General features: G+C 49.3%; 11 protein-coding genes across 11 annotated transcripts; 4 read left to right on the top strand and 7 right to left on the bottom strand.

Moving 5' to 3' along the window:
- Positions 1 to 1,001: 1,001 nt before the first annotated feature.
- Positions 1,002 to 3,730, bottom strand: EURHEDRAFT_411657 (uncharacterized protein). Its single transcript, XM_040781693.1, has one exon. It carries the CDS (start codon positions 3,565 to 3,567, stop codon positions 1,231 to 1,233), a length of 2,337 nt encoding a protein of 778 aa, XP_040639614.1. The 5' UTR covers positions 3,568 to 3,730; the 3' UTR covers positions 1,002 to 1,230.
- Positions 3,731 to 3,883: 153 nt separating this feature from the next.
- On the bottom strand, positions 3,884 to 4,689 carry EURHEDRAFT_411658 (uncharacterized protein). The gene is made up of 2 exons (XM_040781694.1): positions 4,533 to 4,689; positions 3,884 to 4,474 (listed from the first exon to the last, which is right to left on the bottom strand). Exons 1-2 carry the CDS (start codon positions 4,575 to 4,577, stop codon positions 3,920 to 3,922), a joined length of 600 nt encoding a protein of 199 aa, XP_040639615.1. The 5' UTR covers positions 4,578 to 4,689; the 3' UTR covers positions 3,884 to 3,919.
- A 372-nt stretch (positions 4,690 to 5,061) lies between these two features.
- On the top strand, positions 5,062 to 5,981 carry EURHEDRAFT_376974 (uncharacterized protein; the record flags this gene model as incomplete). The annotated part of the gene is made up of 4 exons (XM_040778904.1): positions 5,062 to 5,294; positions 5,358 to 5,561; positions 5,631 to 5,771; positions 5,828 to 5,981. 4 exons carry the CDS (start codon positions 5,062 to 5,064, stop codon positions 5,979 to 5,981), a joined length of 732 nt encoding a protein of 243 aa, XP_040639616.1.
- A 301-nt stretch (positions 5,982 to 6,282) lies between these two features.
- EURHEDRAFT_411661 (MFS transporter) lies at positions 6,283 to 8,365 on the bottom strand. The gene is made up of 3 exons (XM_040781695.1): positions 7,806 to 8,365; positions 7,700 to 7,756; positions 6,283 to 7,637 (listed from the first exon to the last, which is right to left on the bottom strand). Exons 1-3 carry the CDS (start codon positions 8,242 to 8,244, stop codon positions 6,517 to 6,519), a joined length of 1,617 nt encoding a protein of 538 aa, XP_040639617.1. The 5' UTR covers positions 8,245 to 8,365; the 3' UTR covers positions 6,283 to 6,516.
- A 1,411-nt stretch (positions 8,366 to 9,776) lies between these two features.
- EURHEDRAFT_376976 (uncharacterized protein) lies at positions 9,777 to 10,498 on the bottom strand (the record flags this gene model as incomplete). The annotated part of the gene is made up of 4 exons (XM_040778905.1): positions 9,777 to 9,827; positions 9,878 to 9,984; positions 10,053 to 10,310; positions 10,411 to 10,498. 4 exons carry the CDS (start codon positions 10,496 to 10,498, stop codon positions 9,777 to 9,779), a joined length of 504 nt encoding a protein of 167 aa, XP_040639618.1.
- Positions 10,499 to 10,716: 218 nt separating this feature from the next.
- On the bottom strand, positions 10,717 to 12,243 carry EURHEDRAFT_443661 (uncharacterized protein; the record flags this gene model as incomplete). Its single annotated transcript, XM_040783484.1, has 1 exon — positions 10,717 to 12,243. A coding segment is annotated over one exon (1,527 nt), but the record flags the coding sequence as incomplete, so codon positions are not given.
- A 1,319-nt stretch (positions 12,244 to 13,562) lies between these two features.
- sip5 (Sip5p) lies at positions 13,563 to 16,081 on the top strand (the record flags this gene model as incomplete). The annotated part of the gene is made up of 2 exons (XM_040784178.1): positions 13,563 to 13,925; positions 13,994 to 16,081. The coding sequence occupies 2 exons, from the start codon at positions 13,563 to 13,565 to the stop codon at positions 16,079 to 16,081; spliced, it is 2,451 nt and encodes an 816-aa protein (XP_040639620.1).
- A 1,032-nt stretch (positions 16,082 to 17,113) lies between these two features.
- On the top strand, positions 17,114 to 17,983 carry EURHEDRAFT_514845 (uncharacterized protein; the record flags this gene model as incomplete). Its single annotated transcript, XM_040786310.1, has 1 exon — positions 17,114 to 17,983. The coding sequence occupies one exon, from the start codon at positions 17,114 to 17,116 to the stop codon at positions 17,981 to 17,983; it is 870 nt and encodes a 289-aa protein (XP_040639621.1).
- A 217-nt stretch (positions 17,984 to 18,200) lies between these two features.
- Positions 18,201 to 19,630, bottom strand: EURHEDRAFT_411665 (putative G-patch domain protein). The gene is made up of 2 exons (XM_040781696.1): positions 19,337 to 19,630; positions 18,201 to 19,256 (listed from the first exon to the last, which is right to left on the bottom strand). The coding sequence occupies exons 1-2, from the start codon at positions 19,439 to 19,441 to the stop codon at positions 18,306 to 18,308; spliced, it is 1,056 nt and encodes a 351-aa protein (XP_040639622.1). The 5' UTR covers positions 19,442 to 19,630; the 3' UTR covers positions 18,201 to 18,305.
- Positions 19,631 to 19,948: 318 nt separating this feature from the next.
- EURHEDRAFT_454643 (putative triacylglycerol lipase) lies at positions 19,949 to 21,662 on the top strand (the record flags this gene model as incomplete). The annotated part of the gene is made up of 3 exons (XM_040784215.1): positions 19,949 to 20,173; positions 20,229 to 20,576; positions 20,625 to 21,662. The coding sequence occupies 3 exons, from the start codon at positions 19,949 to 19,951 to the stop codon at positions 21,660 to 21,662; spliced, it is 1,611 nt and encodes a 536-aa protein (XP_040639623.1).
- Positions 21,663 to 21,834: 172 nt separating this feature from the next.
- EURHEDRAFT_454633 (snoRNA-binding rRNA-processing protein NOP14) lies at positions 21,835 to 24,623 on the bottom strand (the record flags this gene model as incomplete). The annotated part of the gene is made up of 2 exons (XM_040784212.1): positions 21,835 to 24,273; positions 24,333 to 24,623. 2 exons carry the CDS (start codon positions 24,621 to 24,623, stop codon positions 21,835 to 21,837), a joined length of 2,730 nt encoding a protein of 909 aa, XP_040639624.1.
- Positions 24,624 to 24,714: the final 91 nt, after the last annotated feature.

Below are 24,714 nucleotides of genomic sequence, written 5' to 3' on the forward strand. Positions count from 1 at the left end.
CTTTGGCTTCTGGCCTCCCATAGACCAATAATTGGCATCGTAGCCGATCCGAATATACCAAAAGTCTGGGGATGATCCAGTAATGGTCACGCGTACTCTAGCAATGCCTACTTTGCTATGATATCACTTAACACACGTGCAGGGATGGCAGTTGAAGCGGTATGTGGCCGCTGACATCGGCAGGATCCCGACCGACTCTCTCCCTTATGGTGCTGGCTGATCTTCTGCTGTCATATTGATAATGAGAAATACAATCCTTGCACAGGGCATTAATCCCTCATTTTCTGCAGTTGCCTTTTGGAATACAAGTAACAACTTGTAGTCATCTACTTACTTAACCAGATTACTATGTACGTCCATATGAAATGTAACTTCTGTCGATCCTTGGTACCGTAAATCCCCACGAACCAATCGCCAAGTATTAACTGGAACTCATACTTTCCATTCTACCAATAGAACCACCCATAAAATACACAGACCCTGGTCCCCCGTCCCTTCCCCAACTTTTCCCACGTTTCTTCCATAATAAAATCACACTTCAACTGCCGAAGTCGGTGGCTGTGGTTGCGGTCTCGCCGCTTCTTGGTTCTCCACAAAGTATGTTATCATATTACCATACCGTATGGAAGGAAGGGGGCTGATACACGGAGATGAGTCGCCTTTCCCCAGACACGTGATGATGACCTGGGGTATGTATTGTATTATCCATATGAACCGGGTTCGTCGGCTTTCTCGCCGGACGGTCCGGTCATGTGTGGTTTTTCCTATTCTAATGCATATGCACATGTCTGACCCTTGTAAAAACGCTACATTGTACAGTACATTATACATAGCACTGATGTATGTATATGTACGGGATACTCTGTACATGTATGTTTCACAATAGAACCATCGGGAATCCGGAGACCCCAGATTGTTCGACATTAATACAGTGTGGACTTGGTACGGACGAATGGAGTCACATTCAATATACTAAAAAAAAAAAAAAAAAATCCGGGGCAGCGGAGTCGATATTGGGCAGATATTAATACAAGATCATCGTTTCGTGTCAAGTACGAGGAGATTGTCATGGTCAATCAGTCATGTTGCTCAGTACACTGTCATGGTACACGTTGATCGGATCCAGTAAATTGTATCATCATAAAACTATCCGGGATATCTGTACTCAAAACAAGAATAACAAAATAACAAGTCGTACTCATCATTATAATAGAGGCAAATCACAGAAAACTAAGCACCCCGTCCCATCCGCTCAATCGATCCCATAATCCCACTCCGTCCCGGTGTAAACACTGCTATCCCGGACTTCACCCCACTATTTCCTCGTGGCGTCTTTGCTCCAATCTTAGGGATTGCCCTCTTTCTCTCCCTTTCTACCCCACCACTTGATCCCGTGGCGCTGGGTGGTCGCAATCCACTGGTACTGCTGCTGGCGCTGGTACTGTGACTGTGGCTCACACTCTGCCGGACATCCTCCATCACTGGTTCCGGCGATGCCGCATCGTACGGACTGGGAGTACGTTCAGTGCGTTCGGCAGGTTCAGCAGGATCAGCAGGTTCAGAAGGCTGTTGACCAGGTTGTTGTACGGCCAACCATTCGTCAACCGCAGCCACCAACTCTCCCTTTTCTGCTCGTTCCATCTCCAAGTCGTCCTGGAGCCGTTCCCGATCCTCCCGTAGTACCGTCATTTCCTGATGCAGTCCCTTGATCTGAGCCTCCAGCACCCGCTTCTCGGCTTCCTGCTTGTCATTGGCACGGGCCACCAGGTTGGTAATCTCATCGTGACTGGCGGCTGTCTCGGTAGTTGCCGTCTTCTCTCGCTCCTCTTTCATCCGCTGGTTCTCCTCCTGCACACCCTTCAGCTTGTTCTCGGATTCCCGAACGCGCTTCTCCCACCGCGACTCGTAACTTTTCTTCAATGCGGCAACCTTGGTCTCGTGCTTGCCCTTGTATAATGTGTGGAGCTCCCGGGCCACCTTCTCGACGGCTTCCTGGACTTCGCGGGCTGTCTCCTCCGCCGTCTTAGTATTGCCACTAGCCATAGATTTTTCCATAGGAGCACTAGGGGTGGAAGAGGTTTTAGCCTCAACAGCCTTCCGAGCAGCATTCAGTTGGCTTTCCAATTCCACCATCCGGCCTTCTAGCTGTTCCTTGCTCCTCTCGACTTCCTCCACTTTTCTCACCAGCCGTGCCTTTTCATGCTCCCCTTCCACAATGTCCGCCTTCACTTCGCGCAGCACAGTCTCCATCTCTCCTCCCCGTCGCTGCCATTCGGCCTGTTCAATTTCTAACTCATCTTTCCGTGCCGCTTCGTTGCGAACTTGCTCCATGGCTTCTCCAACGCGCCGCTCAGCGTCCGCCACTGCATGCTTTAAACTGGATACTTCGGCTTCCCTCCCACTCAGGGTCGCCTTGAGCGAGGAGATCTCCGACATAAAATTAGATTTCAAAGACTCAAGTTCACGAGGGGTCACCGTAGGAATGGACCGAGGAGTCGGGGCCGGAGGAAGGTCAAAATCAAGCAACGACGCCTTACCGGGGGAGCGCACAGACTCGCGCGCGATCCTCAAAGGTGACCGTCGCGTGGGAGAGTAACGCTCGTTTTGCATGCTATACCGTGGACGTGGCGAGAGACCGGGCTGATCCATGAAGTCCAGGGTTTTGAGCGTGCCGCTGGGGTTTCCGTAGTCTCTATGTTCCCTCCGCCTGGGCGATGGCGAACTGGCCGGCGTATCCAGGTCGATCAAAGTACTCCTTCGGTTTGACACTCGAGTCTGGCTGGGTGTCCCCGGCTCAGGTGCCGAGTTATTTGAAGTATAATCTCGCATGGCCTTGGTGGGCGACTCTCTGCGCAAGTTCGCAAACGATGTCATATCCGCATTGGGAACAGCAGAGAAAGTACTCAGGTGAGTATCGTCAATCGAGTCGTGAAATTCGTCATCAGTAATAGCGTCGCCGTCAGCGCCACCGTTGTGTCCCTTCTCGTCGGAAGCGCCGTCTCCTTGAAGCACAGTACTCATGCCTTCATTAAGCTTCTCTTCCATCATGCTATTACTGCCTGACTCCTGCTGCCCAGCATAATCTGTTGCTTCCTGCTCGTCCATAAAACCCGCATCCTCATCGGTGTGGATATCGATATCTGATTCATCCCTCCGGTTCGCACCCTTCTTATACCGTCCGTCAAAATCCTTATCCCCGCGACTATCATCTTCATCCGGCACATATTCGTAGGATCGTTTCCGAGGCGTCGCGGAATGCTCACTGGGCGCTAGCGACGTTTGTCTCTGCTGTTGCAGCATGCGAAAATCGACAGTATCATCCCTACCATCATACTGGAACGGTGAACTTGGTGCTTCGGCCATGGATTGGCCATCGTCATCGTCTGTCTGGGCCTCGTGCGCCTGAGGGTCCACCTTGAAAGGACTCGAGAAGGTGTTCTCGGGATATTCCTCCGTGTCCAACATGTCGTCAATACTCCCCTGACCTTTTGAAAATTTGGGCGATTTAGGCGAGTGGAAACGCGAATTCTGACGCGACGGTGTTAGAGGAGAAAGAGGCGTAGACATGTTGTGAGGTGGGGAAGGAAAAGGGTAGCCACTTGCGATACCAGCAGTATCCAAGGGTAGGCCAGGTAAAAAGTCGAGTATAAGGTAGGGATATGATTCTAGGACCTTATTTTAGTAGAGAAAAGGGTCTTCGAGAGTGAGAGATCACAAGAGTAACCAGTGGTGGTGGAAAGATTATTATGTTTTGCCGTTGCCGGGATGGGCAGTAAACAAAGCTAACCTGTTTTGGGAAGGTGTACCATTGACAGGGCGGTACATAGTGACAGAATCAATCTGCCTTCTACAAGTAAAGATATTCTAGAAGGAGAATCAATTAAGCGCTGCACTTGATGAGAGAAGATAGCATGTTGTTCTAGACCATTCCCTTTGAGTCATTTAATTCCCCATTCACAATCTTATCACAAGTTTCTGCATCAACAACCCCATCGGATCCCAAGTATTCCGGCCGCGAATATAACTCCAAGACCTCAAAATCGCAACTAGAAATCGAATTCCAAATTGCCCAGGCGTATCTGAATGGCACCCGCCACTTCCACCAGATATTCCCATCATCACAGACCTCATACTGTCCCGGAATGGGGGTTTCCGGGACTTCCGCATGGATCTCATCCCAGAGCGACTTCTTCATGCCGTGATGCAAAACAATCGTAGACTGGGTAACTGACTGTTCGTCGAGCACAGCGAACCAGACCTTTGTAATCTTGCCCATTGTGCCCTTACCCGCAAGGAATTGGTAGAAATTTTGGCGGATCTCTGCATCACTCTGGTCTTGGAAACCGGTCACGATGTCCTCGGCAGGGGGGGTCCCCTTTACTTGTACCTCTTCTTGGTTGGGGGAGTGTATGAAAGTGAAGAGATTAAACGCATATTCGGGGATGATGCTTTCTTCTTGGAGAGTTTTAATTGTCTGTTAAACGGCAGTGAGTGTCAATATATATTCAACTGGGACCGGGGGTCAGCCATACGCTCGCGGGTATGTTTGTTGTTGCAAATGTTAGAACACGCGACATTCTGAGAGTGGTGTGGTTATTCAGTGAACAGCAGTACAGGTTATTTATTGTCATAAGATATGTAGCAGTGCAAGGCAGAGTCATAGGCTGAGTCCTTATTATAGAGCGATCTGCGGATATCCGCCCCCACGATCCAGTCCCGCTGCACTAAGCAGTTGAAGGACTGTAGTAACTTTGTACAGCCACTGCACTTCTTACCTGTAGGTTGGATTAATATGCAGGGACAGTCTTCAAGATGTTCCACGCAGTTGTAGTCAGCCATTTCAAGGCAGATTTGTCCTTGGAATATGGGTAGCATCAAATACGCCTGATGGCTCATCAGCAAGGTCAATGCTTTTGATCAATACAATAATATGACTAGAGCACAAGACATAAAAAGGATGAGATACCCTCACTTATTTAGGCATCAGAAACATCAATTCATCTAAACCTCATTCCATCAAGGCTAACCAAATCCACGCTCCTATAAGCACGACTCTTCAAAATGCAGCTTCAAAACTCCTTCATTGTCCTTGGTTTCTATGCTGCTGGCATCCAGCAGGCTCTAGCAGCCCCCGTGGACAACGAAATAACTGCCCGTGGCCTCGAAATCCGGGCGACACCTGGTGAAAGTAACACCAACCCCATCAAGGCCTCTGTCAACGTCCAAGGCCAGAACCAACTACCGTTTGACGCCGATTGCTACGCCATTCTCTGCAAGGGCGCTGACCGTGTCCTGTAAGTCTGCAGCCATATAACCGACTGAAAAAATAAAAATAAAAAAAGCTAACAGCTCTAAAGTCAGCGTGATAGCGACGAGACCAACCCGAACCGAAGGGATAGCGGTGTTACAAAGACCTTCTCGGGGGGCAACGGCTCTGGCCCTTTTAGGAACCCTCAGAAGGCCGATGTCAAAGTCCCAGCTCCCAAATCATCTTGGGACTCTGGTAAGCCGTTTGTGTCTCCCGAAGAGTATCCCTTTGCGTCTACCTTGCAGGGAGGAAGGTAAGTAAAACTATTTCCGTATCCATATCTAAGGATACGCCGAGGGCTAATATCGTGGTTTTCACACAGTGCATACTTGATCCCTGTAAACCAAGCATCCCAGAACTCCCAGGGCGGTGCTATTAACGGGATGTACGAAAAGTATGACATTGAGACTGCAGACTGCGGTACGAAGAGCTGGTTCGAAATCTCTTTTACTGGCTCACTGGGGTAAGTGACATGTCTCCTAACTTACATATCACACCCATGCAACTGACACTGAATAGCCCTTACTGCAAGGCCCTCATGGCCGGGAAGAAGAGTTCGGATCCCATTTGCAAAAAGGGTGCTAAGGACGCCGTGGGAGACTGGGGCTTTGATGTGGGCGAGTACATCTACAAGTACGACGGCCACTCTTACAGAGCAGCTGGCAAGCAGTAATCTTGAGAGCAGCTCTATTCTCTGGATATGGCACAAAGGAATCATGGATGGAGGGCGTTTTAAATTGGATTGGGTTTGTGTTTCAGGCGCCTTGGGTTGATTGATTCTGGATGGCGGATAACGTTGTATATATAGGGCTTGCTTTTACTAACCTTATTTCATTCAAATATGTATTCCATTATCTACATGTTCATTTAATAGCACTCAAGGCTGCCTATTAGGAAAGAAAACGGCGTCAAATCCGACAGAAATTGGGAGGGAAACCCCAAGGTTTTAATGATGAGAATGAGTTTCAAAGATAGCCCAGTAAGAAATCACGTATAGTTATAGAAACCGAGAAGCCAATATGTTAACAGACCAGACGCCAAACTCCATGCTCATGTTCAAATGCCAGTAAAAAGCATCAACCTGAAACAGACCCCATGAAAGCTATATCGAAATCCACCTATAAACATCGAAACAATTAACTTTTGAAGAGAAAATATAAATAAAGTCAACATAAACACTGTTTTTCGTTTTGTCGTTGAGCATCTCCTTATGCACTTTGCTCAGAGCCTGTGTCAGCATCGGTCACGACGATGTGAATAGTCTCCTTGTGGGCATCATAATGGCAAGGAGCAACCGGGTGTACCATGGCCGAGATGTTTTTCTTCCGCTCGATGAACCATAGTTGCATAGCACCGATAATAGCAACCAGCGAACTTCCCCACCATGCAAGGCCCGTGAAATTTATTTCAGAGCCAGTACTGTAAAGCCAACCGGCAACAGGAGGAGCGACAGTGCGTGCAGCGGCCCCAGCAGAAGCAGCAAGGCCATTGATCTTTCCGAGAACCGCGTCAGAAGGACTCGCTTGCTTAATGAGAATCAGAAGTACCGGGTAGTCAATGATCGAAAGAATGTTGCGCACGGCGAGACAAGTGTAGATACCGACGAACAGGAGTTGCTGCGGGAGGAAAACCAAAAATGGAACTATGAAATAGGCGATCGGATGCAGGATCGTGACCACAACGAAAAGCTTCCACACTCCGAGCCATTGAGCCAAAGCCGGAAAAATGACACTCTGAATGACCAAGGCGATGATTCCATCTGAAGACATAATCATACCAACCGTCCGAGTCGACAAACCCACGCCACCAGGAATGTTAAAATCGGAAGTAGTGCCAACGCCAGGGGACTTTCGCGTATTCTTATCCTGCAGGAAGATAGGCAATAAATGGTCGTAGGTCATCGAGTGATACGTGAAGATGGCCAGGGCAACCACCAGCATAACGACCAGCCTTGTAAACGCGACTGGCTTGCGCACACCTGACTCGCATTTTGTTCCATCTGCAAACACCGTCCAGCCGTTCTCCTCGTGCAGGTGAACCTCATTGAAGGTGCCATAAGATTCGGCTCGTAGATCAGCACTAGGGTTGGCGGTGGCGCCAGCGGTTGCTAGAAGAGGAGATGTGTAATTCTGCTCATCAGATACATCGCTTCCCAATTGCATATCGGGATGGGTTTCGCAGAGAAACAGCCAGCTGCCAATAATACTAAACACAAGTAAGATAGAGCAGACGAGATTCGGCAAAAGATATGGGAATTTGCCAAAGAGGCCATCGGGGGGGAAAGCAGAGGGAAACCCTTCAGCCGGTTTTGCAAGCAAACCCCCTATGGCTGCAGCAAGGACGTCAACAGCTGCCCTCGATTCGTCCTGACTGGGACATATTCTCACTTACCTGGCCCGATGATGGTTCCGATTGACCAGACAAACGGCATCACAGCATAAGCTCGAGCTATACCCTGTTAGTAACAGAACAGATAGCAGATTTCAAGGTTACTCACGTTCATGTTCTGGCCGTTTAACTAGTTCTCCCACCATGGTCTGGATAACGCCAATGTTTCCATTCAGTGCGCCTCCTAATGCTCTTCCGAAGAGGGCAACCCAGAAGTTTGTAGAAAAGCCCACCATAAGAAGGGAGATCATGGTACCAAAGCAACCGAAGAGGAGAACCGGTTTGCGGCCAATGCGGTCCGAGAGACCTCCCCAGAACATACCAGTGAGCGCTTCAGCGAGGGAAAACGCGGAGATGAGGATTCCAGCGTAAAGGGATGCGTCATGGCTATTGGCGATTTTAAAGTCCTTAACCATTACCCATGAGTATGGAAAGATGGAGGTCAACGCGATAGGCTCCGCGACGCGACATATTGCTAGTAGGAGGAGCTGAGTGGTGGGAAATTTGTCGTTGGAGGTAGATAGTCTTTCCTGGTGTGTTAATACCATCTTCTTTAGAACCGTCCAAGATTCTTACGGCAAGCCCCCAGCAGCAGAGGACCCTTGAGTGGGCTCTATTCGTGGTGTCGCTCCTCTCTATTATTAGTCTTTGGGGGTCGATGTCCTCTTTTAAGCTGTTGTCCTATAACAAGTATAGAAGTCACAATGAAAAGAATGAAGAAAGCGACAAAAGTGATGGATGCGCGGATGAAGAGGCTTATATTGGGAAGACACGGAGTAAGACAGAGTAAGCAGAAAGACACCGAAGGAGAAAGAGGCAAAAAAAAAGAAAAAAAAAAAGTGTGAGAGGATCGATCCGATATCCGAGTCGACAGTGCGACCAATGAGCAGCTGCGGATGGAACTTCCTATCGAGGTGGTCCGTGAATTAATGTGACTAACAGTGTAAAAAGTACAAGTACAAGTATAGTATACAACATACACTTAGGGTACAAAAGAGCGATGCTTATAACATCCAGAAATAAAGACGATTGCAGAATCCTCTCAATTCGATTATTACTGGTTCAGTCTACAGGCGTACTAGAACATCGCGATGACATCTTGACTGGTCGGTGTAACATACCGCTGAAATACATGAAGGTGGCGAGTCGCATGCCTCCGCGTCAGACAACTGTCTTTCCGATATCGTCTATGTCTTATCTGTCCCCTACGTATACATTGATCTTATTATAGCTGATATACTCTATACTAATCTGTACTCTGTACTCCGTACTATGTAGATACTTGTACTATGTACACAACAGTACAAAACCGTGCAGTGGACCCCTACCCGCAGCGGCACTCTTATGACCCGCCATCAGAAGCCAATCACCGCCTGTACTTCGAGGGCCTTATGTACCCCATAGCAGGCTAGTCTGTGCGGCCCGACTTAATTTAGACCTGCCAGAATGTGCTGGAAGAATCCCAGAATGCAGAGAATGATACAAGCATACCCTCGTATAGAAGGCAAGAAGATGCTGAAGGAACTTTCGCTTTACCATTTCTCATGGTGACCTATCCGTTATATGTTATCTGCCAGATTTTATGTGCCAGAATCGGTATGTATTTTTAAGTGAGATGCTGAAGATCTGCCTGGGGCATGAGTATCCTAGAATCAACCCAGACTCGACGCTCCAGTAAGCCCTTTCTCCCCCGCATGTCATGGGCGAAGAACACTAATAGGGTTACTCAAGGATCCGTCAATTCTGATGATATCTAAGTCACACAGCTCTTCACAAAGCACAAAACATTCTTGTCTAAAACCACCCATAGTACTACAGATGAGATCTCTACAGGGAACTTCACAAGTTCCTATCCGAATATATGCAAAGAATAGCTGGTTCAAAATATCTAGTCCTTGTCTTGAGTCAGACCACGAATATCATTCTCATATTTAGGCAAGGGAGCAACGGACACGGAAACAGACCGGCTGCTTCTCATTGTTCTATCAATTCTCGCGCCGTTCGTATCAACTTGGTATGCCCCTGGCATCTTAACTGATGCTGCATATATATACATGGAAAATAAGTTCATATAGATTTATCAATCACCGGGCTCCGTGACAGGAATATACTGTCGTCTTTCCCTAGCAGCCTAAATAAATCAGCATACACAACCAACCAGTATGATATGGAATAACTTACTTCAAGCCACTTCTGAACCCACGGCCTAAAAAGAGCCCACGCGAGTAACCCACTCGTCGCGAATATAAAAATGAACACAATAGCCTCGTCCTTTCTCGAATCCCTTTCTGTAGTACAACCACCATTAGCATTTATTGCATCGCATGAACCTGACAATGAAGCAGAGTTGTCATACGAAAACACGTGCTCACAACATCATCTTCCTTCGCGCCCTTGCACACGGGCAAGTCATATCCCAGGCAGAATTTCCGATTACAGTCGTTGCAGCTGAGCGCTTGGTAGCTGTTGGCTCGCTTTTCATTATCCGTGGTCACCAGGTCTGCGATGTCTCGGGCAAGGTTGCCCGCGAAAGAGGAGGATTCGGGTTTCGGGGGATCGAGGGGGATGATGGTGCTATTGCTGAAACAGGTACATTTGCAGAAGGAGGCGGGTGCTATTATAGATGAAGAAGATTCGTTAGCTAGTTGAACACTGTCGCAAAGACCGCACGATCTCCTGCAATCTCCCGCAGGGAGTTCGGAGATGGCACTCACCTGATGCTACAGCATACGATGCGAATGTGAGAAATAGGAGCAGAGAAGTAAGCAGCGAATCCAACCCGCGGCCTCGTAATAACCACATGATGGATTCAACAGTGTTCTTTATTGTGCGAAGTAAACGGGGTTTATCGGTGTGTCTAGTTATCGCCAACCGCGGATTCCGGACTCTTGGCATCATGTGATATCATCAAATGCTAGAATAGCTTCAATTCTTCAAAAACTCTACTACGTCCAAATGATCCAAGAATGCGGCTTCTTGCTCAATATATCCAATTCGAAATCTATTTATTAAAGCGACGTCTATGATTTCCCCTTCAATCCTTTCCGGCGATTCTCCCGCTGCCTCTCTTCCTTGGCAGCCTCACGCCGCCGTTTCTTCCAGGCCCGATTATTGTCTCCCCGATTTTCCCAGAACCATTTCGCAAAATCCGACTCCTCCTTTTCTGCACCGTTCTTCTTAAGGACTGGTGTGTCGATAGATGATTCATCATCCACGTCCATCTCATCGCCATCCTCATCCCATCTGATGCTTCGGCCTACTAGACCGGTGTCTGGGGTTGGGGCGGCGCTCCTCAGCCCGCGAGCTTGGATATCCTCCTTGGCGAAAGGTGTTTGTGGTGCTACTGGTTCAGTAGGTTCTTCCTCGGATTCTATGTCGTTATTATTCTCGAAGAAGCTGAACGCGTTGGTTTCCTCGACGGGTTTTGTTTCTGAAGAGGCTGGTGCAGAGCGTTTGTAGAGCGCTTCCAGGGGATGGACTTCTTTTGAGGATGGTTGTTCACTTGTCTCTGACGATTCATCCCCGTCTGATGGGATGGTAGTTGCTAGTTCTGATTGCTTCTTTTCTTCCTTGGTCTCGTTGCTGGACGACTTGTCGGACGTGTTAGAAGTATTGGCCGGCTCATTCTCGCTTTCCGAGTCACTGTCATCAGATGAAGATCCACTGGAAGAAGTCCAATCTCCTGACTCTTCCGATTCTTCTTTAGGAAGAAGCTTGGCCTTCTTTGTCGATTCTTTCGACTGGGACTTTCGCTTTTCTTTCGCTCCCGCTACCTTTCCAGGTCTATACTGAGAATCCTTGATTTTTTCATTGACCGGTTCTTTCACATTTCCTGTATCATCAATCCAGCCCTTTCCTTCCTCGTATGTTGCCGTAGTGGTTGTATCCTCCGCGGCAGAACGGATAAACTTCGGGTGGGTTATAGTATTTGCAAACTCATGGACAACTGACTCCGAAGATTTCTTCTTCTTTGACTTCTTATCCTGCTTTTCACCCACGACAGAGGCTTTGTTAGGGGGCAGTTGAGTACGGAACAAGCATTCTTCCTTCTCTGTGTACTTGGATTTGGCTTGTGCCTTTGCCTTCTTCTCCTCCTTTCTCTGTTTCTTTTCTTCCTTCCGTCTATCGGCCTTGGCATCTGTGGACTCGGTCCACCCTCGTTTGACTTTGCGATCCGACGGGAGTTCGTGACCATCTAGGACATCTTCACCGGCCTTTCGTTTCTTCGAACCCTTCTTTTCCTTGTTCGAACGTTCTGCTCCGGAATCAGACACATTTGGTTCCAATTCCTTTTCCTTCTGCGGTCGCGCAGTTTCCACCTTGAACTTTTTGCCTTTCAGGATAGACCCGTGAAGCTTCTTCTTGATCTTCTCCGCCTCCATTGTTGGCAGGGTCACGTAGCCGTAATTTTTCTCAGGGAATGTTGGTAGGGTATGAAATGATATTTCCGTAGCATTCGGTTGCAAAGAGGGAGGCAGCAGGGCAGACAAGATGTCTGGATTGAAAGGGGTGATGTGGAGGCGCGTGGTTGCTGTAGAGGTTGTCGTGGTGGCCGTCGTCATGACAGGATGAGTGCCAGAGGATGATAGGAATTGTTCAATAAGAAGGCATGCTATATTCTTTATGAATTGCAGATACTAGCACTGGGATTCCAAATCATAAATTGTATCCAATGTTCATTATTATCGCGAAGGTCAGTCTGTCGCTGGACAGCAGAGAAAAATGAAGCATACCATACCCGTTTAGGAATTTAGATTGGATTTTTCCGCCCCGGACCCAGACCGCCTGTGGCTCAGCGAGATCACCAACCACATTATGTATCGGTTACATAGTTACATACGAGGACATGCAGGCATAGTATTTATGCACATGGAGGTGACAATTCTACGTTCAATCTCGGTGCAATAATAATGAAGGATTCTTAAGAGCTGCCGAGACGTTGAAAAAGAATTTTGTGCAGTCTATGGTAGATCAAACTCAATCTTGATACTTGAACGACTTGAAATTAAAGGAGGGTTTCAGTACTCCAGAAGGTATCGTAGACCGTCCCATCGCCTCGAGCCACAGCTGATGTAATAATTAAAGTGCCTTCGCGGTCCGTGGCGTCGCATTGATATATTCCTTCTATTCTGTTTTCGATCTGCGAAATAATAATGAAAGATCAAATCCTTCATTTTTCTCATTTTCCCATGGATTTCGTGTGTCTAACGAGGGTTTAATTTCCTCTCTTGTTGTGACATTTTGTGTGATATTTCTTCTGCTGTTTCTGTGGATTCCCCATATTTTACTCCATACTCTCTATCTGGCCTAACAGAGGACGCTTTCCTTCATCTCTTTCAGCATTCTCGGCCAGCGCCATACAATTTTCTTCTTGTCTCTCATTTCTCTCACTCTTTCTTATTATATCTTTTAAGATCAGCCGCATGTCGCAAGCATCCGCGCTTCATCCCGACTGAACAGCGCGAATCCATCCCCCCGCCCGCAGTTGAACCTCCTCACTCGCGCCTCTCTCACTTTCATATACACACGTCTTCTCTTCTCTGTCCATACCTGGTATTTCTTTCCCTACCTGCGTATATCCTGTGAATATCCTTACAATACATCGTTTTCCTCTGTGCTTAACTCGATCGACTCCCTCCGACCACTACACTGTCGCCGCGTCGCTCTCCTGGAGGCAAACCTGCTTCTACTCCGCCTCTCCGCCTGATCCGGCAGTGTTACCATAACCGTCCTACTTACTGCGGTACCTCTGCCTAATCCCGCATACTGTCTTTGTCCTTTTTTTTTTTTTTTTTTTTTTTGTCCCTCTCGACATTCGCAAATCCCCAACAATCATTCGTCTCTTACCACATCCTCCCCATTCAATATGGGTAATTCACAGACCAAAGAGGCACGAGCCTCTCTAGGCCCATCGCATCGTCGCAGCCATCACCCCAGCGGACGATCTCCGTATGGCGAGCGTCACTCAGAAGGTTCTCGCTCCGGACGTTCGAGTCGACCCGATCTATCTATGCTGGGATTTGCTCCGCCTCCGGAGGTAGCGTTGGAACATCGGCGCGAAACCCGACAAGAGCGTGAAGCCCGTAAGCTGGAAAAAGAACGGATCGCCCGAGTCAAGGAACGAGAACGAAGTGTGAGAGAGGAGCATGTGGATGGTGGCTTCTTGGTCACGCAAGGTGTTTATGTTGGCACAGAGGATTTCAATAAGGCTGTGGTTCGCCAGTTGATGGTAAATTTACAATGAATTCCTGTTGGGCAGTTATAGGAATCAATGGATCGCTGATATTGCCTATCTAGATTGAGCGACGACTCGCCCCGTTCTGGAGAGGTCTTAATGATTTCTCAGATTCGTGGACAGAGCACCAACTTATGGCAGCCGCCAGAGGTCTACCGATACCAGCGCCTGACGAGATACCGCCCGAATTGGAAAACAAGACTGTTCCTAAGACTACCTCGGAGGATGCAAAAGAGCCGTCATCCGACTCGAAAACTACCCAGCATTTGATGGTACCCATCACATCGCGCTCTCAATCCTACAACTCGGACAATTCCCAGACATCATCGAACCCCGCCAATTCCCTTCCTTCCCCCACCTCCCCGATTGCCTCGGGATCTTTTAGTTCGCCGTTGTTCCGGACTCGGGCCAAGACGCTAGCTTCGCTCACGACGTCAACAAAACACAGTTCTCAAACAGACCTTGCGCCAAGGGAATTCCAACTGCCATCCGATCCGTTCGTCAACGGGCAACCGCTCGAGGCATATCTTTACAAGGATGCAGCGGAGTGTCCGATTTGTTTCCTCTACTACCCTCCTTATCTGAACAGGACAAGGTGCTGCGACCAGCCGATATGTTCGGAATGCTTTGTTCAGATCAAACGTCCCGATCCCCACCCCCCGGAGCATGGAGAACCAGACCCGAACGCCCCAAGTTCAGCGCAAGAATCAGAAGGCAACCGTGCAGAATCGGCCGACACTCAGCTAGTATCCGAACCCGCAGCCTGTCCGTTCTGTGTCCAGCCTGAGTTTGGTGTCACCTACGTACCCCCACAGTTCCGCAGAGGACTCAGTTATGCCGCGGAATTGAATGGTTCGCGTCCGCCCATGAACATCGCTTCTCCGATGTCCTCTTCCACCTCGTCGCTCTCGTCGGGCACTCCTGCAGCAGTTACTGGCCGTCGCCGTGCTACGTCATTGTCAGCTGCCGACCCGACAGTGGTTACTACCGACAAGATTCGGCCTGATTGGGCCCAGAAGTTAGCCAATGCTCGGGCACATGCTGCCAGGAGATCTGCCGCAGCAACCGCTCTCCACACCGCTGCCTACCTGGTGAATAATAACGGGAGTGAGTCTCGGAACTTCAGTCTCGGAAGAAGGGGTCTTAGGCGAACAAGTAATGCACCAGAGACTCGTGGTTCTCCGGCACTGCATGCGCTGGCGTTCCTAACAGACCGACGACCACCCGCTCCCCCTACGCAAGATACGGAAACGCAAGAGGAAGGGAATCCGGCACCACCGCGTGGTAGCTCAAGGCGCAGCCGACTGGACGACCTAGAGGAGATGATGATGATGGAGGCGATTCGATTAAGTTTGGCCAGCGAAGAAGACCGGCGCAAAAAGGAGGAAAAGGAGATGAAAAAAGAGGCCAAGCGAAGGGATAAAGACGCCAAGAAGTATGAGAAGAGCATTCGTAAGAGCGGAATCTCGGGCACAGAAGCGGGCAGTAGCACTGGGCTAGGTGCCGCGAGACTGGGGGCAAGCAGCTCATCTTCTGTTATAGAGGAAGAGGATGAAGGATCGTTTACCGAGAAAGGGAAGGAAGTAGATCGCGCAATCCCTCCAGCGTCTGTTCCTACCACAGCTACGGCCATAGCAGCTTCCTCTAGTGCAGCTGTCACACCTGCCACGGTGGCAGAAGGTGCACCGTCTTCTTCTGAAGACACTACGGACCGATTGGCAAATCAGGCTGTGGCCACGGAACCCTCAAAGCCATCACAACTGCGGAACATGGCGAGTGCATCATCCTCGTTCTCTTCGCTCGTCGAATCGACTGCGGACGAGCACACGACGACTGTCGACGGCAATCAACAGACAACTGAACCGATGTTCAATTTCCGGAGTCTGGCTGAGGTTATTGGTGATGAAGACAAGGCAGGAGAACCGACGGAGCATGTCGAACATATGCCGATAAAAGCAGAACAACCGGAGGGATCAGGATCGAATCACACTCCTGCTGCTGCACCCCAGTCGATGACCCAGGAGGTTTTGGACGCTGGGAATACAGCTGGCGTAGAGCAGGCGAGTGTCGCGGTACCAGAGTTACCAAAAGAACTGGAAACTCGGTCGGTTGAGATCACCAACACGACCCCAAATCCCGAAGCGACATAGTTACTTTCATATTTCCCTTCTTTCCTTTCATTTTTCTTTCACTTCCATATCCTCATTCTTGGTGGTAGTTGGCGCATAGGGGTTTACATATTCTGGGCGGAAAAGCGATGATGACGCTCTCTTACTGTTTTCTTTCCTTTCTGTGATTATGGCCTAGGGCAAGAGACACTGAATAGACATTTCCTTTCTTTCTTCTATTGGATCGACGTAAAAGATCCGAGTCTCGGCCGTGCATTTTCAGGAGAATGCTGGCGATACAGGACTATTCAATTCCACGAAGTACCAAATGTTAGTAGTACTGTGTAGTTTGCGCTGTGCGCTATGTTTGTGGTACTTCGTACTCCGTACGGAGTGACCTGTCATACTATCATGAGGGCTGGTTACGGGTGTTTCGGCGCGCGACTGGATGCGACAGGGGATCGGATCACCGCGAAGGATGCACGCAGATTGATTAAATAGTATTAAAGGAGATTAGAGATCGATTGATCGCGATATATTTGTGCATTGTGCATTGTGCATTGTTCATTGAATATTAGTGTTTTTTTCGCAAGTCGATGATGAAGATACAGGTCATCGCAACAGGCTACCATTGCAAAATTTTTTTCCTTCCTTCATAGCCTGAAGTGATCAGTCAAAAACCAGTGAGAAGGATCTGGTGTGATCAAGAAATTAAGATAGTCAATCTATTGGTGAGCGACACTAAAAGACACTAACGCGATGGACTGCGGACCAGCAGGAGGTGATCCTGAGACTGAGATTAACTCTTCTTTTTCAGGTTTTCTTTCCAAGTCTTCTCCAGCTCCCTCCAAATTTCAGCTGCTGTCTTTGTTACTATTCATTGTCTTTCTGTCCAAGTTCACTCCTTTGTTCGCTTTCTTCCTCATCGGCTGCGTCGTCGTTGATTGCTGGTTCCAAGGAACTAATCGTCTGCGAACCCACCACCACGACCCAGACCCCAATAGTCACCACTACTATCAGCACGGTCTCTTCTACCTTCCCTCCTACCACCACCAAAAACATCCGGTCCAGATCATGGCAATTCTGGAAAGCGAAAAGCGTCCCCGAGGTCTCCGAGTCCCCTCATTGTCTTCCATTAAGTCATTTGGAAAAAAGGGTTCCGAAGCGTCTCAGCAACAACAGCAGCAACAGCAACAGCCAAAGATGGATTCTTTACCAGAAGCCCTCCCTCCTCCTCCTCCGGATAAGCAACTGCCTTCCGTGCCTACCTCCGTGTCTCCTCAAGCGGCGCCTGCGCCTGTAGCAGCGCCAACACCCATGCGGCTGCCTGCAGCTTCAGCAACGGATTTGAACTTTTCTCTCGACACCGTGCCCATGTCTGACTTTGGGACTGATCGGTATCCCATGCCGGGTCTGGGTGCCAACCGCAGCACTCCTAATATTAGCAACGTAAATGGCAATGGCATCGGCCACAGCAACGGCAACGGCAACGGCAGTCTTGCAGTTCCACCACCCGTCCAGCGCACCCTGTCAAACGGATCGCAGCGAACAGGAACGAGCGACGGAGAGCCTCTAGAGGAGTACATCCCAGAACCCGAGCCCGAAACCGTCGATCGGATGTACGCAGATATCTCTCCGGGATTGGAGCCGGTGCCTGACGTGGAAAACACGGATATTGATGATTTCTGGACACCCCCGGGTTACGAGCCCGTCGCGGCGCCATTAACAAAATTGCATTTCGCCTGCTATCAGGAACACAAGTCGATGCCTCCCGCGGCGAATGTCTGGCATGCGTTGCCGTGTATGACTTGTCAAAAGTTCGACCGGGAGGTCCGTCATCGGTGTGTGTTTTGTTGTCTTCGGATTTGCGAGGGTTGTTACCAAAATCTGCAGAAGTGTTCGAGGAGATCGTTGGATGAATTGTTGGGTATGGTTCAGAGTTGACCTTTTTTAAACCTTTTCAAATTGCTTTTTATTTCTTTCGCCCCCTTGCTTTTTATCTGCGTCTGATATGCAGCTTTCTTCGGGTTTAGATTATCTGATTTCCCCCTCTTTTTTTTTTTTTTTTTTTTTTTCCTATTTTTCTCACCAATATCGGTTGAATTTACGGCTATTGGGTACGGTGGGCACTGAATGTACATAAGATTGTCTCTTCTTTTGCCATGTTGTCGTGGTGTGTGTATTTATGTTTTGATATGTTTTTTTAATGTCATGCTTGATATCTCGATCTATCAGTATTAATAGTACAGGTGGAGAGTAATATGCGTCAATCGTGATCCTCTTCTGTCAACCCTGGACATCCTTCCATCGTCTCATCCTCATAGCGACATTTACACCAAAAGCAATACCAATGCTTCTCCCGCAGATGCAAAACCAACTTATGCAGCCGTTCCTGCGGTTCGAGCGCGTTGAATTCATCTAGTTCCGGATCCTCCTCATCCACTTCCTGCTCAAGAAGGCTGCTCGCATATCCCTCCCCGCGCGCTTGCGGATCAATTGCCTCGCGGTCTTCGCGCTCGAGAGTTGGATCGTCGTAGCCGGGTAATTCAGGGTTGGGAAAGAAGGATGATGGAAGGGAGGTTTGGAGGGCGTGGCGGAGGTGGACGGAGCGCTCTTTTTCTTCGCGTTCGCGGACGAGGCCGCGGTAAAGGACGTTGATTTGGGACGTTGGTTTGACGTTCTTCTTGGACCTCTTTTCCTTTTCTTGGCTGTCGCCTTTGTTTTTGCCATCGTCGGCGCCATTCTTTTCATCATTATTCCCTTCCTCTGCCTCAGTATCTAACCTCTCTGCAACCTTCTGCGCCGCATGGAGTTGCGCCTCAGCCCGTCTTGTCTCGCGCTCCAATCGCACCCGATCCCGATAATCCCCCTCCTCATGCTTAACTTTCTTAAAAGCCTCCTCCGCCTCTTCTTTAATCTTTCGCTTCTTCTCATTATCCAACCCGATGCCCCCACGATCTTCCTTAAACACCAAATTCAACGGCTCAGTTCGCTTGTCGTCGTGCGCATTCGCGGCAGCATCCTGGCCATGCGGTTTCTCTGATGGCGGTGGTGCCTGTTTTCCCAATGCTTGACCAGGCTTGAAGCCAAGCTTGGCCATCATCTGGAATCCCTTGTTCGATGGGTCGAGGGTGTTGGTCATAAGGGCGGCATCGCGGCGGGCGGCTTCTTCGGCTGCGCGTTCAGCTTTGGAAGGAACTTTAGCGCGTGCTTCGGCCTTTTCATTTAAGGGTAATATAGATTAGTTCTTGCGTGCTTGGTGAGATTGGGATGTTTGGCGGCCGAGGGTGAAAGTACCTCGCGTTGTTGTCGGCGCTTCTTCTGGGTAAAGGTTTCTTTTTGCTTGGGTTCTTCAATAATCATGGACATGTAGTCCTCTTCTTCGTCTTCTAGGGGTGGCATTATCGGTTATGTAGTATTGTATAACCATGGATTGGTGGTGAGAAGAGTGAAAGTGGATTAATTGGATAAATCGGATGAACTCATTGCGGAGATGTTCCGCATAACTAATCTTAACGCTATCTACATGGTTTCTCTTCAACTCAACTCTGTACCACTACTATGCAATGCCAGAACTTTAAATCATACTTTTTAAATATTCCTAAATAATACAATGTCTAACCCAGGTCCTTCAGGGGTACTGCACTGAATAAATGACACAGGAGCTGATGTCAAAGTGATATTGACTAGTCTCGGACTACGCCCCGATCTCACTGCATACGATCTGCAGGATACGAGCATGAGGCAGACTCGAAATTTTCCGAGTTCAGGGTTGCAGAGGGGTCAATGAGCCTAATCAAGGGCGGAGCACGGAGTATATATTAAATATGCTACATTCCTTTGCTGCCATATCGCGTGCCTCATCGAGAGGTTGAAGAACAGTGCCGAATTCGGTTGTCCATGGCCATTATGTTGTTCTCCGGGCGATTTTTCGCTATTTTCTTCGTTTTTTCTGTGGTATCAGCATTGGATACTGTGGTTGACTTGGGTTATGCAAAGTATCGTGGCCAGTCGCCTTCGAATAGCACAGTTGAATGGCTGGGGATTCAATTCGCTGCTCCTCCGGTGGGAGACTTGCGGTTTGCTGCACCTCAAGATCCGGTGAAGAAGGATGGAATTCAATCTGCTAACCAGGTATGTCTCTTTCTACCTTATCTATTTTTGTGAGCTTAGTACTGATAGCTTACAGCACGGCCCTATTTGCATCCCAACTGAATTATACCCGATACCTTCCGGCAGATCGGAAGACTGCCTATACCTTGACGTCTATGCTCCTGCCCAGACAGGAAATTCTAGCAAACTGCCGGTTTTCGTCTGGATCCAGGGTGGTGGTTTCAACAGTCTTGCTGGTCCGAACTATAATGGGACCGGATTGATCAAAGCAGCAGACAATGGCATCGTGGTGGTCACTATCAACTATCGCGTTGGTCCATATGGGTTCTTAGCTGGGGAGGAAATCAAGAAAGGAGGAAGTATCAACAATGGTTTGAAAGACCAAATTAAGGCTCTGGAGTGGGTGCAGAAGCATATCAGCAAGGTATGTCTACCTAACGTACTTGACCTGTGCGAATGCTGACAGTCATAGTTCGGAGGCGATCCACAACACGTTGTCCTAGGCGGTGCCAGTGCAGGAGCTGCATCTATCAATCTGCTCCTCGGGGCATACGGTGGAAGAAACGACGGTTTATTCCACGGTGCTGCCATAGACGCGTCAAGTTTCGCCAGCATGCGCAATGTTGAACAAAGCCAATTCACCTACAACAACCTTGTCACCCGAACCGGGTGCGCCAGCAAAAATGATACTCTAGCATGCCTGCGCAACTTGGACATCGCAGACCTCCAGCGCGAGAATATCAATACTCCTCTTCCTAACGCTCAGAATGCTCCGCTTTACATGTACGGACCGACTGTCGATAACGACCTAATCCCAGATCTTACATACCGTCTCTTCCACCAGGGTCACTTCATCAAAGTGCCAGTGATCTTTGGCGACGTCACAAACGAAGGGACCACATTCGTACCCAAAAACACGTCCGACGTCGGCGACGCGGATACCTTCATCCAAAGCCAATTCCCCCAAGTCAAGCTCGAACACCTCGCCAAAATTAACGAGCTATATCTCCAACCAAACCAAACCCAAGACTTCCCAAACTCCGGCCCTTACTGGCGCCCAGCCAGCAACGCCTACGGTGACATACGCTACACATGCCCGGGGATGGACATGTCCACTGTCTTTGCTAAAGCCGGGGCCCCAAGCTGGTCCTACAAGTACGATGTGCAAGATCCGGACACTGTCAAGTCCGGCGTGGGCGTTCCGCATACAGTTGATATAAATGCTGTTTTTGGTCCTGACTACATATCGGGTGACGCCCCGGCTTCGTACCGGACTTCGAACGCACCGATTGTCCCAGTTGTGCAGGGATATTGGACTAGCTTTATTAGGAGTCTTGATCCGAATAAGCATCGTCACTCGCGGAGTCCTGAGTGGAAGGGCTGGGACAGCGGTAAGGGGCATCAGCGACTGTATATACGGACTGGCCAGACGAAGATGGAGACTGTTTCGACAAGTCAGCGGGAAAAGTGTGATTATTTGGTAAGCATTGGCGAGGCCTTGTGGCAGTGATCTTGCATTCTTTCCTGGGATTGATATATATTTCTTTTGGGCATTCAAATGATTTGACTATTGAATAAACAAGTTCTTTTGAATACACCTTGAACGTATGTATATACAACAGTGAAAATATCCCAATAGGTAATGACAAAACCAAAACTTCCAAAAAAAAAAAAAAAAGCAATTAAGATTTCCCCTGCCGCGCCCTTTTCTCCCTCTCGTACTCGTTGGCCGCTCTCCCCTCTTCGTTCTGCACCTCGGCCACAAGTTTCTTGTACTTCTTCTCGTATTCCGCATCCTTCTCCTTCTTCTCGCGCAGCTGCTCCCTCGCAACAAAGTTTGCATCCTTCCGCAGTTCGCGCAACGCACCCTTCCGCTCGCGCTTGTACTCGGTGCGCAGACGGTTGGCTTCCGCGCGCTCGCGGTCGGGGTCGTAGTGCTTGTCCGGGTTGAAGGATTCCTCGAACTTGGGGATAGCAGTCTTGATGGCTAGCGGCTTGTGGTTGTGGAGGAAGAGCGGGCGGCGGGAGAGATGGGAATTGGAGAGATTGGTGGAGAGTTTGTCGAGGGTGGACTGGAGAGTGTCTCGGATGGAGGGGGCTGAGGAGGTGGTGAATTTGCAGAGGTGGTTGAGGGTGGCTTGTGCTGGTTCGAAGATCTCGGTGTAGGCAGATTGGCCGATCCAAAGGTCGGAGGCGGTGGAGAGGAGAGTTATGAAGGTGGTGAGGAGGGAGAGTTTGAGTTCTTCTTCCTTGCCAGATTCAGGCCCGATAATGTCCCAGAAGCGGAGTTTTCGGGGGGTGGCTTTCTTGGACTTCGATGTGAGGGCCACCGATTGCTCGGGCTTTCTGATAGGGAAGAAGCCAAGGGGTTTCTTGGGCTCCTGGGGGGATAAATTGTAGAGTGCGTTTAGGATGTAGTTGATGAATTCTGGCATGTATCGTTTGGCGATGGTCTGGTACTGCAGGAACAGACTGGCTGCATAGGCACCCGTAGCAAAGTCAGAGAGCGAGTTGATAACTCCCTGTCCCATGTACCGCGCAATACACAGATGTGCCGGCGTCACAATGGCATGGAAGTGATCCGAGGTTGGGAAAATTGCTGCAATGGCCGTCAGGATGACCAGGTCGCTTGGTGAGAGTTTTAGCGGCCGCTCGGTGGCCATTTTGCGGAGACGAGCCCTGAAAGCCATGTTGACATTTTCCGGGTGGCTCTTGGCCAGCGAGTGGATGTGTCGAATGATATTTTCAAGAATAGCGAAAGGTGGATTTTCGGGCTGCTCTGCCATGTACGAAACGTGCTGGGTGAGGACCTCTGCAAACCTGCCAAGTTTTCGCTTGTTGTCGCTGTGAAGACGGGGATGGTGCAGCGCACGAATCCGCTGAACCACCGTTGGGATATCTGTCACCGGTACGTCCTTGATAGTGTGCAAGAAACTCTCGTGGTCCTCGGGACAAGGATACGTGTATGCCAGTTTTTCGTTTGCTTCTGCGCTATCGGCAGGAGCTGAAGCCTGTCCGGACCCGCCCCCAGGAAATGTGAGCCCGTTGATGAGCTCGTCCTCTTCCTCCTCTTCTTCCTCAGACTCTTCCTCAAAGCCCTCAATGTCACTGTCCCCAATCTCCAAACTAGCATCAGATCTGGTCTCAACGAGATCATCATCGAGAATGAAATCGTCTTCGTCTTCAACTCCCAGCTCAGGACGAGTGTGAATCTCATTCGTAGGTTGCTGCAATCCAAAGGCTTTCGCGTCGTCGGGGATTGATTCTTCATCGGAGTCCTCGTCTTCTGACTGCTCTTCTTCCTCATCTTCAGATTCACTTGGTTGCTCACCGCGCATTCTCCGAACTCGATCTTCCTCGAGTTTCTTGAGCCTCTCGGCTTCTTCAGCAATCTTCTCCTCGGCTGTCTTGGTACGATCTGTTGGCTGAGACCGTTTGTCGAATGTCAATTGCTTCAAGCGCTGGTCGTACTCTTTCTCGTAGTTCTGCTGAGAAATGCCCTCTAATACAGCCGCACGTTCAGGATTCATCGACGAGAAATCGTCCTTCGGGGGCTCCGGTTTCGGTGGCGGCTTCACGCTCCTTAGCATGTCGAAGAGATCAGGAAGACCCTTGTCCAATTCTTCACGTAGGTCGGCATCGTCTTCCTTGGCTTGTTGCCGTTCGGCCTTGTGGAACTTTGACTTGGCAATGACTTCTTTCATGACCTCTTGCTTCGATTTCTTTCGCTCTGGTAGATTCTCTCCGTCTTCAGCCCCATCTACCACTACTTCACCTTCGGCAAAGACACGTTTCCTTTTCCGCGGGGTTTCCGAGTCAGATAGACCATCTTCCGATCCCATATCATTGTCTTCAAAGTCGTCTTGCGGTTCGTTGTCGACGTGGGGCTCGCCGTCGAAGGAAAGAGATTGGCCCATATGTGTCAGGGTAAAATCTCCCTCATCCTCATCCTCCAAGTTGAACATAGACTCTTTGCGCGCCTTCTTCTGGCTCTCCCTGGCGAATCGTTCGGCGGCTCTCTCTTCGGGCGTCATCGTCGGGTCGTTTTCACCAAAACGGCGATCCAGAATACCACCGACTTTGTTTTTCCGGTCCATTTCACGCAGAAGGGTTGCGCGACGCTGTAAGATAAAGAATGTCAGATCACCACTACTGCGCCGTCACTTTGGATCAAACTTACTCTTTCCTCGCCTAGCGACTTGGTAACGCCGGGCCTGGCCGTCGTCTTAGACGCATTTGCGCCCCCGTCGCGGCTAGTGTAATCAAATTTGGCATTTTTCGTCGTCGCTTTGACTTCGAAAGGATTGAACCGATCTCTGATAGCTTGCAATGCCGCTTCGCGCTGGTTTCGGTTCTGCGCACTGGCACCACTCTTCACATTCTGTTTCTTTTGCTTCTTCGACTGCTGGGGACCCAGTACCCCATTGTCTCGCAGCGAGGCCTTGAGCTGTTTCAACTGCGAAGGCGGCATGATTGACCTTTGCGATGTAGGCGTTTGAGGCTGGTTTGAATTTTTAGATCGTCGTCAGAGAAAATAAAAATTGTACTCACCGCCTGGACGG

Source organism: Aspergillus ruber, assembly GCF_000600275.1.
Source record: "Aspergillus ruber CBS 135680 unplaced genomic scaffold scaffold00010, whole genome shotgun sequence".
NCBI classification, from domain to species: Eukaryota; Fungi; Ascomycota; class Eurotiomycetes; order Eurotiales; family Aspergillaceae; genus Aspergillus; species Aspergillus ruber.